The following is a 16,016-nucleotide window of genomic DNA, read 5'->3' as shown; positions in this document are numbered from 1 at the left end:
GTGAATTATTGGCTCAGGGAATTATACGTGAATTATTGGCTCAGGGAATTATACGTGAATTATTGGCTCAGGGAATTATACGTGAATTTTTCTCCGTATACATGAAAAATTGTAGCTTTATTAATTCAAATCCCATTAAATCTATATTTATTTATAAATGCACTGCGGCATGTTTTCACAGTTTAGCATTAATTTTTATCGAGAAAGGAAAAGAAAGTGCAGTAAAAAACAAAACTGAAATTTCTCAATCACTGTACTTCATTAATGTTCTTTGCAGGACAATCTGTCTGGCAGACATAGTAAGATGGTGCCAAGCCCAAGATTAACCTTTTTGGAGCTTGTAAGCTACGAGTTCCTTCATGACCAAAATTTGACTGTGTTAGCATCAGTTCGTTGTCAGTTGTTCGTTCACATGCATGTTCTTGCAGACGAAAGTATTTTAATTTTTTTAAATATTGTTTTGTATAATCATAAGCATTTCCCTAATATTCTTACGTTCACACACGGTAATAAGTAATGTTTAAATAGAGGTAACATTTGCTTGTACCCTTGATTTTTTGTTAAGTTCTCCTTGAAAACCGGGAATTATACTTGAATTGTATCATGGGCTTCGAGTAGCCACCCTGATGTTACAACAGTGTGGCTACTCACTAGGGATTCCTGGAATTCTGGCTGAATTATTAGCTTTGGGAATTATATGTGAATTCTGCATGAATTTTTCTCCATAAACGTGAAAAATTGCAACTTTTATTAATCCAAAACTCATTGAATTTATACATATTTATAAATGCCCTGAGGGAAGTTTTTCACAGTCTAGTTTTTATTTTTATCGAGGAAGGACAAGAAAGCTGTGTGTAAAATGAAACCAGATTATCTCAATTTGTTTACTGTGTTAGTATCCTTCGCAGAACAATCTATTTATCTGACAGATGGAAGATTGCAAGATATCTTGAAATTGATTAGTTAAATTTGAGTTTAAAATTGTTATACAATTAAGTTTACCATAGATTAGTATATCCCGTAACATTTGATACTTGTGTTTATAGATGTAATTCGAGTCCGAGTGGCAAATGTAAACTCCGCACCTTAAAATAAATATTTTAAATATACAGGGTTACCTCAAACTCGACGTATTCCTTTGAAGGCGTGATAGTACATTGAATTTGCAACAAATTTAACCCTAATTTTCCACTTTTATTGATTTTGTTGAAAAACTCCCAATTTCGAGGTTCAAAATTAAAATAAGAAAAAAGTGGTGATCGAATTCAAGTTGTTTTAATTTGTATGTCATGCCAACAGGTTGACAATGTTTTATGAACAGTAAAACAATCAAATGCGCCGAACATTTTCAAAGAGCAGGTCCAAACTTACTCGATCTTTCAATTTCCAATGAAGTTGCTTACCAAAAAACAGCAAATATCTCAAATTATCAATAAGACACTAAGCGTAAAAACTACTAGAAAAACTTCCTAGTTTTATCAGCTGTGCAAGGACGTATTATAATGTTCATAAAAAATAATAAATTCTGGAAAAAAGTTCAATAACAACGGGACAGGTAGAGTGTGACTATGAAGTAGAAATTAAAAGAACGTTTGCATGTAATAATGGATTTACTTCACAAGTCTTTCTCAAAATGTTCTCTTCTATGTCGAATACACGACCAAACCTGCTTCCTTACTTTTGTTTTAGTTACTCTTGAAATGAAACATCGTCACATTTCTTCAGCCGCATCAATGATTCTTGGTTTGATATTTCCACGGAAAGCACTGGTGTTGAGTAAACGTAGGCCTTCATGTGCTCCCACACATCAAAATCGACAGGAATCAAGTCAGGACACCTTGCAGGCCACGGGATTGCCCCTACCCTGCCAATCCAACTCCTTGGAAAAGTTGCGTCCAGACACTGCCCTACGGTGACTCCACAATCTCCATTTTTGTGCACCAAAACACAAAGATACCCTGCAAAATTGGAACCAACAGGTTCAGGAAGACGTTTTTAACTGCGACTGTCCAGCGCACTATCGAGTCACCGTATGCCCTGCAAGGTGTCCCTACTTGATTCCTGTCGATTTTGATGTGTGGGGGCACATGAAGGCCTACGTTTACTCAACACCAGTGCTTTCCGTGGAAATATCAAACCAAGAATCATTGATGCGGCTGAAGAAATGTGACGATGTTTCATTTCAAGAGTAACTAAAACAAAAGTAAGGAAGCAGGTTCGGTTGTGTATTCGACATAGAAGAGAACATTTTGAGAAAGATGCCCACCCAGCGTCGAATAACATGGGTACCTTGGGGAAACCCTGGGGGGTAAAGGCGGTCAGGGGCGTGGTGCTGATCACATCACCCCCACTCACGACCGGATCAAGAAAGTGTGGGGCGTTACCCCCACACCCCCTATACGCCTTCATGGCGTGGTGCTAAGCACAGGGGAACACTTTACCTTTTTCACTTTTTTTTTTTTTACCTTGTGAACTAAATCCATTATTACATGCAAATGTTCTTTCATTTAATTGTTCTTTCAATTTCTACTTCATAGTCACACTCTACCTGTCCCATTGTTATTGAACTTTTCTTCAGGATTTTTTAATTTTTTATGAACATTATAATACATCGTTGGACAGCTGATAAAACAAGGGAGTTTTTCTAGTAGTTTTTACGCTTAGTGTCTCATTGATAATTTAAGATATTTACTGTTTTTTGGTAAGCAACTTCATTGGAAATTGAAAGATAGAGTAATTTTTGACCTGCTCTTTGAAAATGTTTGGCGGATTTGATTGTTTTACTGTTCATAAAACATTGTCAACGTGTTGGCATGACATACAAATTAAAACAACTTGAATTCGATCACCACTTTTTTCTTATTTTAATTTTGAACCTCGAAATTGGGAGTTTTTTTAACAAAATCAACAAAAGTGGAATATCTCGAAAATTGACCCCCTTGTTATAAGGCACTTTAGGGTTAAATTTGTTGCAGATTTCCTGTACTATCACACCTTCAAAGGAATACGTCGAGTTTGAAATAACCTTGTATATCCTCTTTAATTGAATTGAATTTGAATTTTTTGATACATTGCAATCACACAGACCCTTTATATTGTTAATACATGTGCGTATGTGTGTGGGGTGGTGAGAGGCAGTAATACATAAGGTTGGAATAGAGAAAACCATAGGCTTAACTTGATGTGGGCAGAGAGGGGGCACGTGCCCCTCCCCCCAAAAAAAATCAATTTATTAAAAATTTTCAAGTTAGGGTATCTGAGGAACAAACCATTAAAGAGTAATATTTGTGATTTAGCAAACCTCAGTTATTTTGCAAATAATGCTGGGTGCTGTTTTTATTGCATGGTAAACTTTTTGAATCTCTTCCCCCAGATTTGATTCTACCCCTTCAAAATTAGGCCCAGTGTGTTTCTACCCCTTCAAAATTAGGCCCAGTTGGATTCTACCACTTCAAAATTAGGCCCAGTTGGATTCTACCCCTTCAAAATTAGGCCCAGTTCGATTCTACCCCTTCAAAATTAGGCCCAGTTCGATTCTACCCCCTCAAAATTAGGCCCAGTTCGATTCTACCCCTTCAAAATTAGGCCGTTTGATTCTACCCCTTCAAAATTAGGCCCAGTTTGATTCTACCCCTTCAAAATTAGGCCCAGTTTGATTCTACCCCTTCAAAATTAGGCCCAGTTTGATTCTACCCCCTCAAAATTAGGCCCAGTTTGATTCTACCCCCTCAAAATTAGGCCCAGTTTGATTCTACCCCCTCAAAATTAGGCCCAGTTCGATTCTACCCCTTCAAAATTAGGCCCAGTTCGATTCTACCCCCTTAAAATTAGGCCCAGTTCGATTCTACCCCCTCAAAATTAGGCCCAGTTCGATTCTACCCCCTCAAAATTAGGCCCAGTTTGATTCTACCCCTTCAAAATTAGGCCCAGTTTGATTCTACCCCTTCAAAATTAGGCCCCGTTTGATTCTACCCCTTCAAAATTAGGCCCCGTTTGATTCTATCCCTTCAAAATTAGGCCCAGTTTGATTCTACCCCTTCAAAATTAGGCCCAGTTTGATTCTACCCCTTCAAAATTAGGCCCAGTTTGATTCTACCCCTTCAAAATTAGGCCCAGTTTGATTCTACCCCCTCAAAATTAGGCCCAGTTTAATTCTACCCCCTCAAAATTAGGCCCAGTTCGATTCTACCCCCTCAAAATTAGGCCCAGTTCGATTCTACCCCCTCAAAATTAGGCCCAGTTTGATTCTACCCCTTCAAAATTAGGTCGAGTTTGATTCTACCCCCTCAAAATTAGGTCCAGTTTGATTCTACCCCCTCAAAATTAGGCCCAGTTTGATTCTACCCCCTCAAAATTAGGCCCAGTTTGATTCTACCCCCTCAAAATTAGGCCCATTGCCATTCAATGCTACCATTGAATAGCACGCTACATCATTGCAAATTTGCACAAAATGAAAGAAGAAAATTAACGATCCTCCTTACTTGGCATACTTTAGTGAAGATATTATTTTTTTCTAAAATTGCTTGCTTATATGAGATGCTTCACTGTACAACAAGAAGATAGGATAGGAATTACAAATACAAGCAAGTTAGGAAACATTTGAAATTTTATAATCCTAATATTTCACATGCATTTTTAATGCAGTGTGTATTAAGCACAATGTAAATTAGAACTGTATTTAAGAGATTTAAAGAATTTTAAAACAACAACATTATTAAGTAACTCAAAATGTACTTCTCTTTTGTGCGGAATATCCTCAGGTACCTAAAGAAAATTGTGGTTGACTCATGTTTCAAGTGTGTAAATGGCACAAGATTACTTTTTGAGTTAGGAAAAATGTTACAGGCTTTTGCACAAGCTTTTAAGCAGTTATATGTAAGCTTCTATTTCTGTCATATCTCCAGTAATTATATAATTTAGCATGTATGTGTAATGTCATCTACCAATATTCATTTTTGGCAATGGAATTGAAAGGTACATATAGTCGAGCTTATCATAACTGAAGGTGAACTGCATATATATGTGTGTGTGTGGATGTGTACATATAGTTTTGTTCTGAACTACAATAACTTTCTCAACAGAATATTTGTTAATAAATACAAGTAAATTCATATCCCTACTGTGGTACTCGGAAGTATTAATGTCTTTAAATTGAGTGTAAAGACATTGTCCAATGGAATTACTCAATAAATAAAACTTTGCTAGGGTAAATTGGTTGCTTAGTTGTGAAATTGCTCAAAAATTGCTTTCATGGAAATGTTGCTATGATTTAGATGAATTGGATGAATTCGATCAAACACAAACATCATAGTCTTAACTCAGGATTCTATTGCTAACCACTACATCATGGTGGGTGGCTATTTTGGCTGTGAAATAATGTGAGTTAATAAATTCAAACCATTGCTAACGAATGAGATGCTTATAAGATGTAATGGTTAACTTATTGCGGAAGGTACTTGGTCAATACAAGCAGCTACGAAATTAGGCAGCTAGGCTGAAATTATCTGGTATCAGGTACAGGAAAGGGAGGGTTAGCGAAAACCATGCATACCATATTTCTTTGAATCCAAGATGCTTTAATTATTGTTTCAGCTTTTGAGGAAAAAATCTTCCAATTTAAGATGCACAATGAGTCTACAAGTCAATAAGTTATGAAAGTCAAGAAAAGTAAAGAAATCAACAAGTAGGTCAAGATGTCAATAAAAAGTCAAGAAATTATACTTGTGTTTAACAATTTTTGCTATCACAATGATTGATTTAGTTCATTTTACTTCACTTTTCTGCCCCTTTGGCTAATCACAAAGATGAGGATGAATTGTGGTAAGATAAGATGGATGAAGGGACAATTACAAACACAATTAGCCCCACATGAGGTTATACTGGCTGTGGGTCCAGACTAGATTCTCGCTAGTCGATCAATGAAGTCCAGGATGTATTAATAGATGAAGCAAGTTTAATTCTTTTGTTAAATACAGCTTGAGTTTTCATTTTAGCTGGTCTTTTGGTAAATATTTATTTTCTTAATTTCCAACTTTACATAAGTAGCGGTTGTATAAATAAAGGTTAAGAAAAACGAGGAAAACAGAAGTCATGAAAAATTCAAGAATTTTGCATGTGTTATTTTAGAAATCCTGATTTATCATTTGAACAATAATAGCACATGCATTTTAATCAGTATCATCTTCAATGCCACTACCAGTACTTTCACCATCAGTAGAAATATCTGATGTCCAGGTCGACCAACTTCATGTTTTCCAAATTCCTCAGCACACAAAATAACTTTACATTTAACCCCTTCCGTGAGGCGACGTTGAAGGAAAGTGCATCCAAAAAAGAAATCCTCTTTATATAGATGCAACCGCAAAATCGTTTAATCGAAAATAATGTTAAAAATACTATAAAAAGTCTTCCCGCAAAATGAAGCTTAGAAACGCAATCTATATACAAACTCTGAAGGAAATTAACATTCCAACCTCCCCGAAGGTCCAGTGATTGCGTCGTCGCCTTGTAATGAAGGCGTCCCGGGTTTGATACCCGGTTGAGGCACATAGTGGTTCTGATCCCACTTAAAACTGTAGGTCCAGTCCCAATTAGCCTTTCTGTGCATAAAATGGACTTGAAACAACAATTCAAATTAGCATTCCGTATTATGTAAGGTAAAAGGTAAAGTCCCCCCCTGCATATGGCACCATGCCATGAAGGCACATTTTGGGGATTTTGGGAGGGTAGGGCCCCCCACATATCTCGATCCTGGCCATTTTGGACGTGATGTGATCAGCTCCATACTCTGGCCACCTTTACCCTCTAGGGTTGTCCCCAGGTACCCATTTATTTGAGGCTGGGTGAGCTCCAGAGGTTCTTTATGCAGCGACAAGGCTGGTAAAATTCCGACCTTAGAACACCCACCCCAGGAATCGAACCAGCACCCTACCAACTAGACCATGGCGGCCCTAATTCCATGTTTCAAAAAATATATTTTTCAGGAACCGACAAAGCATCAACAATGGATTGTTTGATTGCCAATAACCCATTTAGACCAATAATAGCATGAAAAGGTGGTGTCTATAAAAATTACTTGCTGCAATACAAGAACCATTAATTTTGAAATACTATCTATATAGACGTACTCCGCAAAAAGGACGCTTCTGTGCCTCCATTTTGAATATCCGTTTAATGTGCAATTTACCAAAGCTGACCACTTCTTTACTGAAAGCAGCACAAGAATAAACCTCCTTCCTTTGTTTCCCCTTCGTGCTACTTCTAAAAAAATTGACCGACTGCTTGTTGTGAAATGTTGATTGTTGTCACACAACAAATGAATTTTATCAAGATGGATATTTCGGTAAAACATTCATGAAAAAGCTTTTACGCTGAAATTGGCAAATTCCACTAATACCTAATAGTTTTTTGGGAGTTTTTATGTTTTAAGTCCACTTCATGCATAGTAAGGCTAATTGGGTCTGGACCTACAGTTTAAAGTGTAATCTGAGCCTCCACTGGGTATCGAACCCCTGACCCCTTGATTACAAGGCAACGATGTTACCACTATGCCACCACCATGCTAAATTTATACATACATACTCAGATCCAACTAAATTTTCAACGTCCAAAACCTTAAAAAAATTTTAGCTTAGATTCAAAGAAATATGGTAATATAGCAATGTTGCACGGAGTGATATCCGGTGAATAGGGTGGATGTTATAACACTGGGATCCCATGCTTGGCCAAAAAAGTCTTGACTGACAATGCCGTGTGGACAGGAACATTGTCCTAATGAAGAATCAATGACTTGCTTTTTCACAAATCAGGTAGTCATCGTCTTATTCGCTCACGAAGAGTCGTCAGTACCATAATGTAATAATGTTGGTTGTTTTGCAATAGCTTGAATACTCAACAGACGATCTTTCCGAATCAATTCACCAACATTTGCAATGTTTGATTCTGTTTTTGACGTGTAAGGCCGTCCAGGACTCAAGTCATCCGAAATCACTTCTCGTCCCTCTCTAAACCTTTGAAACCACTCGAATACTTGCGTGTGTGATAAACACTCATCTCCGTACACTTCCTTCAACAAAACATAAGTTTCTGTGGCGGATTTTCCGAGTTTCATTATGCTGTTCCACTTTCACACTTAACATTTTTCCGATGGAGCACAGATGTATGGTTCACTTTGTCCACAAGGTACAGCGGAACTGAGCACTGTGTACCCTGGAAAATCACACAGTCGATAGGCAGGAGATCACGTTATACAGTCACGTACCACTTGACCTTGGTGCGCTTGTTGTTTGTCGGCAGCAACATCAATCCGGTTATTTTCTAGCCACACCTCGTAGGCCCCCTCAATCTTACAATCACGTATATTACAAAGACGGATTGCAAAACAATAACATACATTGTCGTAAACCAAAGAAATTCAGTTGTGAGCAAGTATACCAGTGCTGCAACAGCACAAATTTTGGCAGTTGCCTAATTTTGCACTATGAATTAGTAATTAATTGTCAGGGCATTTATTCGTAGCAAATATTTTCATAAAAAATATTCATAAGTGCATCAGTATTGTTGCAGTGCTTAATTTATGTGTATAAAGGATTTTAATTTAGTTAATCATGTAATACACTTGTAATAAATTGTCGAAGCATTCATGTTCTTCATAAGAATCATTCAAAGCCTTTTTATACGAGAGTTTTACAAGATGAAATAAACTAAAATGTTCATGACCATACAGGACAGAAGAGTGCAAGTACATTTCTAGTGTTAAAAACAATGAAAACCTATTTAATTGTAATCCCTCCTTTTTTTCGTGTAGGGTCTGGCCTGCCTCACGGAAATGAAGATTTTGATAGCGATACTGCAAGTGAACGGAGCGGCAATTCCTTCTCCTATTACACCCCTAGCCTAGCCAGGAGGATCCAGAGGTATCATTCGCGAGGCCCCAGTCAGGAACTACACGACATCCCTGATTGTGTTGAGAAAACATCACCTTCGCCCACACGAGAACATGGCCTAAGCAGTGAATTGGAAGCGAATGTGCAAAGAACACTGGCTAGCAGAAGACTAGCATGTGCACTTTCGTTACATGCAGGATCAAACGATAAATCGAGCCCCAAAAACTTCAGGAGGCAAATAAGTGCAGGGGAAAGTTATCCCGAGAAAAGGGACGTTCATAGGCTGTCTAACTATGGGCGTTCGTTAACCCTAGATTACATCGACCCTCCCTCGCCCAATCAGAACCATTCAAATAATGATTGCAACTATCGTCGTGAATTCCCACCACAGTTCACGAGACAGCATAGTGACCTGAATGAAACCCAGTTAAATTCTTACAGAACCCTTCGTGAAAATCGCAGACATTCTCATATTGCAACTGATCAGCTACACGAGCCCCGGGGTGAAAAGCTGTGTGACATGTCTGGCCAGGAGAGAAGACCGTACACCATATACGGAGAGTTTCCTTCATCTCACGATTATCCTCACGAAAGTCAGTTTTCCAGAAATGCTTCCCGTAATAGTGTTGCTTCAGAAACGGCTCGAAACTCAAGGAGGGAAAAAGAAGTGATTCTTAACGGTGAAAGTAAAGTTGACACAAAGATTCCTAAGAAACAGACTGATTATATTTCGAGGAGATCAGGGAGTATACATTCATCGGGCATTCCTGTCCCGGCATCCAAGGATGAAACTGCAAAGCCAACGAAGCGTAGTGAGGAAAAACGCCCGGTGTCTCTTCGTACTCGTTCGTCATCCTTGACGAGAGATGCCAAGCTCCGTGAGAGCATGCCGGCAGCATTGAGGCCTAGCAACAGCTTTGCAGAATCTCACGATGTTCAGGACGGTAAAAAATCACACACAAGGTCGCAGAGCAGGCCGAAAAGCATAGTAGGCCTTACCACTCACAACGAGGAAATTAACAATATAATGAAACCTTCCCACCTGGATGTCCGAAACACTCCAGATAGATCAGTCCTGAGTAGGTTTTTCAAGCCAAATGAAGACCAGAAAGGTGACGCTGAAAGAAAAGCAATGGCTGAAAAATTGACCAAGGAACATGAAGATGATAAAGCTAATGACCAGAGTGCAACACTGGAAGCAAAACCTCGCAGAATATCACGTTTTTTAAGGCCTGACTTCTACGAAACACCAAGAGAGGAGAGTGTATATGCCAAGGAAAAGGATGCACAGAAAGCTGCAGAAAAGGCAGAGAAAGCAAAAAAAGAAGAAACATTGAAAAACAGATTTTTGCATTCCATAGAGAAGAGGCTGGAAAAATTCCGAGGGGAGGACACGGCTGGACCAAAGAGCCGTGTAGATCAAGCAATTTCATCGTTGAAAGAGAAAACCTCCAAACCTTCTGAAGCCATTACGGAATCGTCATTGCTGAAACGTGCAGTGTCTGCCAATAACTGCACTCGGAGCCAGAGTTGCGAGGTGCTCCAGGGTGGACACCCCAAAGCAGGCAAGCTGGGAAATAAGGTAAATTCTGTTCTGGGACTGTTCAGAAAATTTGAAGAAGCTCCGCAGAACGAAGAAAAGCCTCCGAAAAAATCCGTACTGTCTCGCTTGCGCAGGACACAGTCTGTCTATGCTGGTTCATCAAGTGACAGCATTTTGCAGACTGAGGGAAATTATAGAAAGGAAATAAGCAAGGAAGAGCAGGCTCAGTTTATTAATTCCCTACCGTCTGAACAGTTTGGGAACCCTTCAATGGAAAACAAGGAGAAAAAGAAGTCTTCATTGCCCATACAGAACAGAAAGTGTGAAGATGCTGCGAGAATTGAGATGGTTGCCAAGGACGGTAGCTCGAAATTACCAGCAGACAGGCAAGTGTCGAGGAATTCGAAAACTGAAGCAGGATTGAATTCAGTTATCGGCAAGGATGAAAATTGCTCAGCATTTATTAATTCAAACGAGAGTAATAAAGTGGAGGAAAGTGTGCCACCTTCTCTGCCAGTCTCTTCTGATAACATCAAGAAGACATTGGTCAGGAAGAACAGTAAGAAATGTAAAGTTCCTAAAGAGGAATCCAGCTTATCTAGGCTGGAAGAGAATGCCAAAATTAGTGAACCCAAGCCTGCTGTTCGCCCTCTCAGTCTAGAACTGCAAAAGGCTCTCCTCCCGTTGAACATGAATTCTCACTCCAGCGAGAGAATCAGCGTTGATTCCGTACTGGGTACACCAAGTGAAGACAAAAGCTTCAACAGCTCGTTTCAAGATGAGGAATCTGTTTCTCAAGACGAGGTTCGTTTCGCAGCAGTGAAGAAACTTGACGGCATTGATTCAGAGTGTTTAGACGAATCGCTCGTTTCTCCGACGGAAGACAGCTTCGATTCCTGGTCCGTGTGCTCCGACAGCCTGGACAAGGATGTTTCCTTGGCAGATGACGAAAGCGTTAGCGAGAGGATTAGAAGGAAGAGCTTCTACTCTAGGTTCAACGACATGGCTATGGCTCGTAAGAAGTCTAAGAGCAAAAAATCATCAAGTAGAGATTCGTTCGATCATCAGTACTCACTGCCGAAGAAGCTCTATCACCATCACGACTTGGTCGATGACATAAATTACAGTAGCTCCGGGTCGAGTGTTGCTCACAAAAGTACTCACCATTCGCACCCACAAAAGTCTTCCAGTCAAGATCACGAAGGTAACATACAAAAGCCAACCTCATACTCAAAGGGTGATGCGGAACAACCATCGTACAAGAAAAGGTCTTCCACAAAGAACAGGACCGGCATCAACGAAAGGTTGCAGAATGGCAACATCGATGAATCGGGCGATTCCGGTTCAAGCTCCAGGAAATCTTCCATTATTTCCGGAACCACAGACGACTTGTCTGACCTGTTAAGCTCAAGGGAATTCCCCGTAACCCGACCAATGTATTGGGATCGGAAACGAGGCATCAGCATGGATCGCCGAATGTCCTCGACCACATGTCCCTCCCACTCGATCCCCGTGCACTCGCCATTAAATTCACATGAAGACCTGCCATACAGAAGGAGCAGCTGTGGACATATTGAACATTCAAAATCCCTCAGTGTTCCCCAAGGAAACCTCAGATATGTGCCAAGAGAGATGAGAGATATGTCCAGCACTAGAATCACGCCAAAGCTTTCCAACCCATCTTCCATTATCGATGGTGCTGGGGATTCTGGAATCCATAGACTAAGAAATTACCTTGGGGAGAGTAACTTGGGGCCAGTGGACACCACACTATCAGCAAGGAAATTCAAAAGGTATGCAGGTTTTTATCTTTGTAAAGTAAGTAAGAAATGCAATTAATGATTTAGCTGTTCAAGCTGTTGCATGACGAAAACATGGTGCACCACACCACGTGGCTTTGTTGCAGGTTTGAGTATCTCACTTGCACTTGCATCTAAAGTTTATTTCTGATTTTTTTATATCTAAATAACATTTCAAATATTACCGTAAACAAATCGTTTTCTTGTATTATAACTACCAATGGAGTCCCAGAAACACTCAAGTGAAAGTGTGAACATGCAGCTGTGTCAGTAGATGGCCCCTGTGCTCTTTTGCCTCCTAGCAATTCAATTAGCCTCAACAAAAGACTGTCTGTGACAGTTTGCCACTGGTTTAAGACTCACTTTAGACGGGAGCATTTCCTTTAGCATTTTTGCTAGCATAAATGCTATGTAGACGCTTCTAATAATCTTACAGCAGATACTACTTTACACGGAAGCATTTCATGTAACATTTCGGTTAGCTTTTGCAATTACAATGTATAATATGTACAGCATGAAAGGCACATCGAGTTATATCATCTATGGTGAGTGCATGATGTTTACAATTGAAACAACTAAAATAAACTGTAAACGTTATAAAGTATGTATTTAAGCAGTGCCATTGATTTCTGCCTAAGACTTTTTTTATGGGAAACGTTATTCCTCTCAGTTGAATAGTTATTGGCTTTTACAAATGTGAAGTGATACATTGTTTACATCTGCACTCGTGACCTAGAGCTCACTTCTGGTTGGTTATGCTACGAAAAATACTACAGAAATAGGACCTATCCTATCCTTGAGAAATGCCATAAGATTTTTCACTGTACACGGTAATATTTTGGTCATAGCATAAATGTTAAGGAAAATACTTTCGTCTAAAGCAAGCCCAAGTATTGCTTATATAAATTTCCGTATTTTCATGTTGCAGTTTTTATTGGTTTGGGGTGGAGATGGAAGTACATACCATAACCTTGCTTAATGAAACAGTGATCCTTTGAAATTAATTGGGAAAAACAATTAAATTTGCAACATGGAAATACAGAACATCACGTATGCAATATAATGCCTTCAGTCAAAGGTTTATTATTTCATAATATTTTTTTTATTAATTTTATAATATTGCTTACATTTATTTTGCTTTTTATGTGTTACACTTTACTGTTAGTAATTTGTTTAGTTTCACAATTACAATGAACTTGCTTTTTATTTTACTTTTTTTAAAAAAAACTATTATCTTTTTGTGCATGTTTATTTTCCAGTAAACAAAATACTTTCTAACATACCTGTATAACTGATTCAGTTTCAAGCAAGTTAGAAAAAGTCTGATAATTTAGCATGAAATATACTGTGTGAGATCAAAAATATTCGGACACTCACTGGAATTAGGGCGTGAAGTTCGAAGATCCTCCATCGCGCAGGCATACTGGCAATCAGGTGGCGAAAGGTATCCAAGGGAATGGCGACCCATTCTAAGCGGAGTGCCGAGATGAGAAGAGCAGTGGATGTTGGTCAGCATGGTCTGGCACGAAGTCGGCGTTCCAAAACATCCGAGAGATGTTCAATGGGAATCAAATCGGGGCTTTGCGCAGGCCAGACCATAAGTGGAACGTTGTTCTCTTGAAACCACTGTCCACACGGCCCGCAGTGTGGACGGGCGCATTGTCGTGTTGAAACACGCAATCATCATCCACGAACTGTTCTTCGATGGTAGGCAGCGTGAACGTTTGTAAAATTTCAACGTAATGATGTGCCGTGACAGTACCGTGCAAGGCAATGAGGGACCAAGCTCCTTCCAGGAAAAACATGCCCACACTGTCAACCCACCTCCACCGAATTTCACTGTCAGCACAACACAGAATGCTAAATGTCGTTCATGAGACATTCGCCACACCCACACACAACATCGGATTGCCACATGGTATAACGCAATTCGTCACTCCACATCACGGATTTCCACTGTGTGTGCCTCTCCTTACACCATGCGAGGCAGCGCTTCGCGTTTCGTTGTGTGATGTGGTTAGCCGCTCGTCCGTTGCCGTACCTCACGTCGCACAGTCATGCTGCTAGGATTACATCCTGCCCTGGTTTGGAATTCCTGTGTGATGGTGGTGATCGCTGATTGCCGGTTCTCTCGTACTACCCTATTCAACTCTCGGCGGTCTGTCTGTCAACATGGGTGCTCGGCCAGAATGTTTTGCGGTTGTACACGTCCCATTACGTTTCCACTTTATTATCACATCGGCGACTGTGGACTTCGGGATGTTTAGGAGGGTGGATATCTCGTGCACTGACTTGTTACTCCTGTGGCACCCAATCACTTCACCACGTTCGAAGTCTGTACGTTCCTTCGACCGACCCATTCTGCTGTCTCGTGCACTATGCTGCCTGTAGTGGTCCCTAGCTTGCTTCATCTCGCTGTAGATGGCACCACAGAGTGGCCTACTATGCGCCACACACATTTTACCTGGTGTCTGGATATTTTTGATCACATAGAGTATTTAAAGATTGCAATTCCTGCTCAAGGTATTAGCCTGATTCCTTATTGGCTTGGAAAGAATGATTTGTTTCATCATTTAAGTTTTTTTCTTGCTTTGAATTTTTGACAGAAATAAAAAGGAAATTGATGAGGGTGGTAATTTCCAAAGTGCTGAAGGCAAATTAAAAAAAATAGACAGACTTGATTCCAAAGTGAAATAAAGATGGATGTCATCTTGTTTCTTCGTCCAATAATGAGGTATGATGGGAAAATCTTCAACCTTTGGTTTTTTTGACTTGTATAATTGTGGAAACTTTCCATTTTTGCACTTTTTTTGTACAATGAGTGACTTTTTTTTCAGCAAGTGCTTGAATCATTTGCTTTCTTTATGCAGTTCTCTATCCTCCCTAGTGTTTTGTCTATTGTGTACTGTGATCAGTCCAGGAGTTTTCCAAACAAAGGGGGAGGGGAGTACAAGTAACCAAACAAGGGAGGGGGGGAAAGTACAAGTAATTTGTATAAAGATGCACATATTGCAGTTTATAATCATTAGTGTGAAGTGTGCTTTGTGAATTTTTATGCTGATAGTTTTAATTGATTTGATGCATTATGTGTTCCAAATCCTTCCTAACATCTGCCCTAGAATTTTTCAGAAAGGTCTAATTTGCAATTATTTGATGTTATATTCTTGTATAAATGCACGAATAGTGTTTTGGGGGTAGGATGCCAAGATGTGGATGAGCATGATGACTGTGATGTAAATATATGGTTATATACTGGGTGATCACAAATGAAATACCGAACTACTGAGGCTAGTTTTGGGGGCTTCAGTCCCCCTGTAGTGCCGTCCCTGGTACTTTCACCATACATTGTATAATTTGTGATCCCTCTGTATTTTAGAACCACAAAAGTAGGTTTGGTATGGATATCATAAGTCCAAATGATTTATTTTTCTAACTGATGCTCTTTTTTGCCTCCAGTTTTGTTTTCTAGAATATGCGTTTTTCATCTTTTCTGAGATCTTAGTGTGTTTTGAAAGTGTTTCTAATCAATTTGTAACATTGCTTGGAGAGTTTTTAAATCATGTACTGTACTGCATATTTTTTTAAAAAACTGTTGTAATTGAGGATAATAAAACTCTGACCTTTTAACGGTCAAGTGCCTTCTTGTCGGTTGAGAAGTCTCATCGCCAGTGTTTTCTGGCTGTCTAGATATCTAGAATCCACTACGTATTCATTTCAATTAGCACCCTAATTTTTCCAAACCCCAGCTGACGGCTAAGCACATTAAATGGCTAGCGTTCATTAAGTCCC

The 16,016-nt window shown here is 39.5% G+C and overlaps 1 protein-coding gene across 3 annotated transcripts in view; it reads left to right on the top strand.

Annotated features, from left to right (window-relative positions):
- Positions 1-16,016, top strand: part of Nuak (Nuak family kinase 1) — a 173,222-nt gene that overhangs the window by 154,236 nt on the left and 2,970 nt on the right. For 2 of the 3 annotated variants that reach the window (XM_083112315.1, XM_083112317.1), the window contains exon 15: positions 8,807-12,221. In XM_083112315.1, the coding sequence (XP_082968441.1) occupies positions 8,807-12,221 (3,415 nt within the window). Of the gene's footprint in view, positions 1-8,806; positions 12,222-14,833; positions 14,962-16,016 lie in introns of all 3 variants that reach the window. The other variant, XM_083112318.1, reaches the window with a different exon arrangement.

Source organism: Lepisma saccharinum, chromosome 26 (assembly GCF_977018435.1).
Source record: "Lepisma saccharinum chromosome 26, izLepSacc3.1, whole genome shotgun sequence".
Lineage (NCBI taxonomy): Eukaryota > Metazoa > Arthropoda > Insecta > Zygentoma > Lepismatidae > Lepisma > Lepisma saccharinum.
Note: the sequence above shows the minus strand (reverse complement) of the source record. Positions and strands in the feature narration are given on the sequence as shown.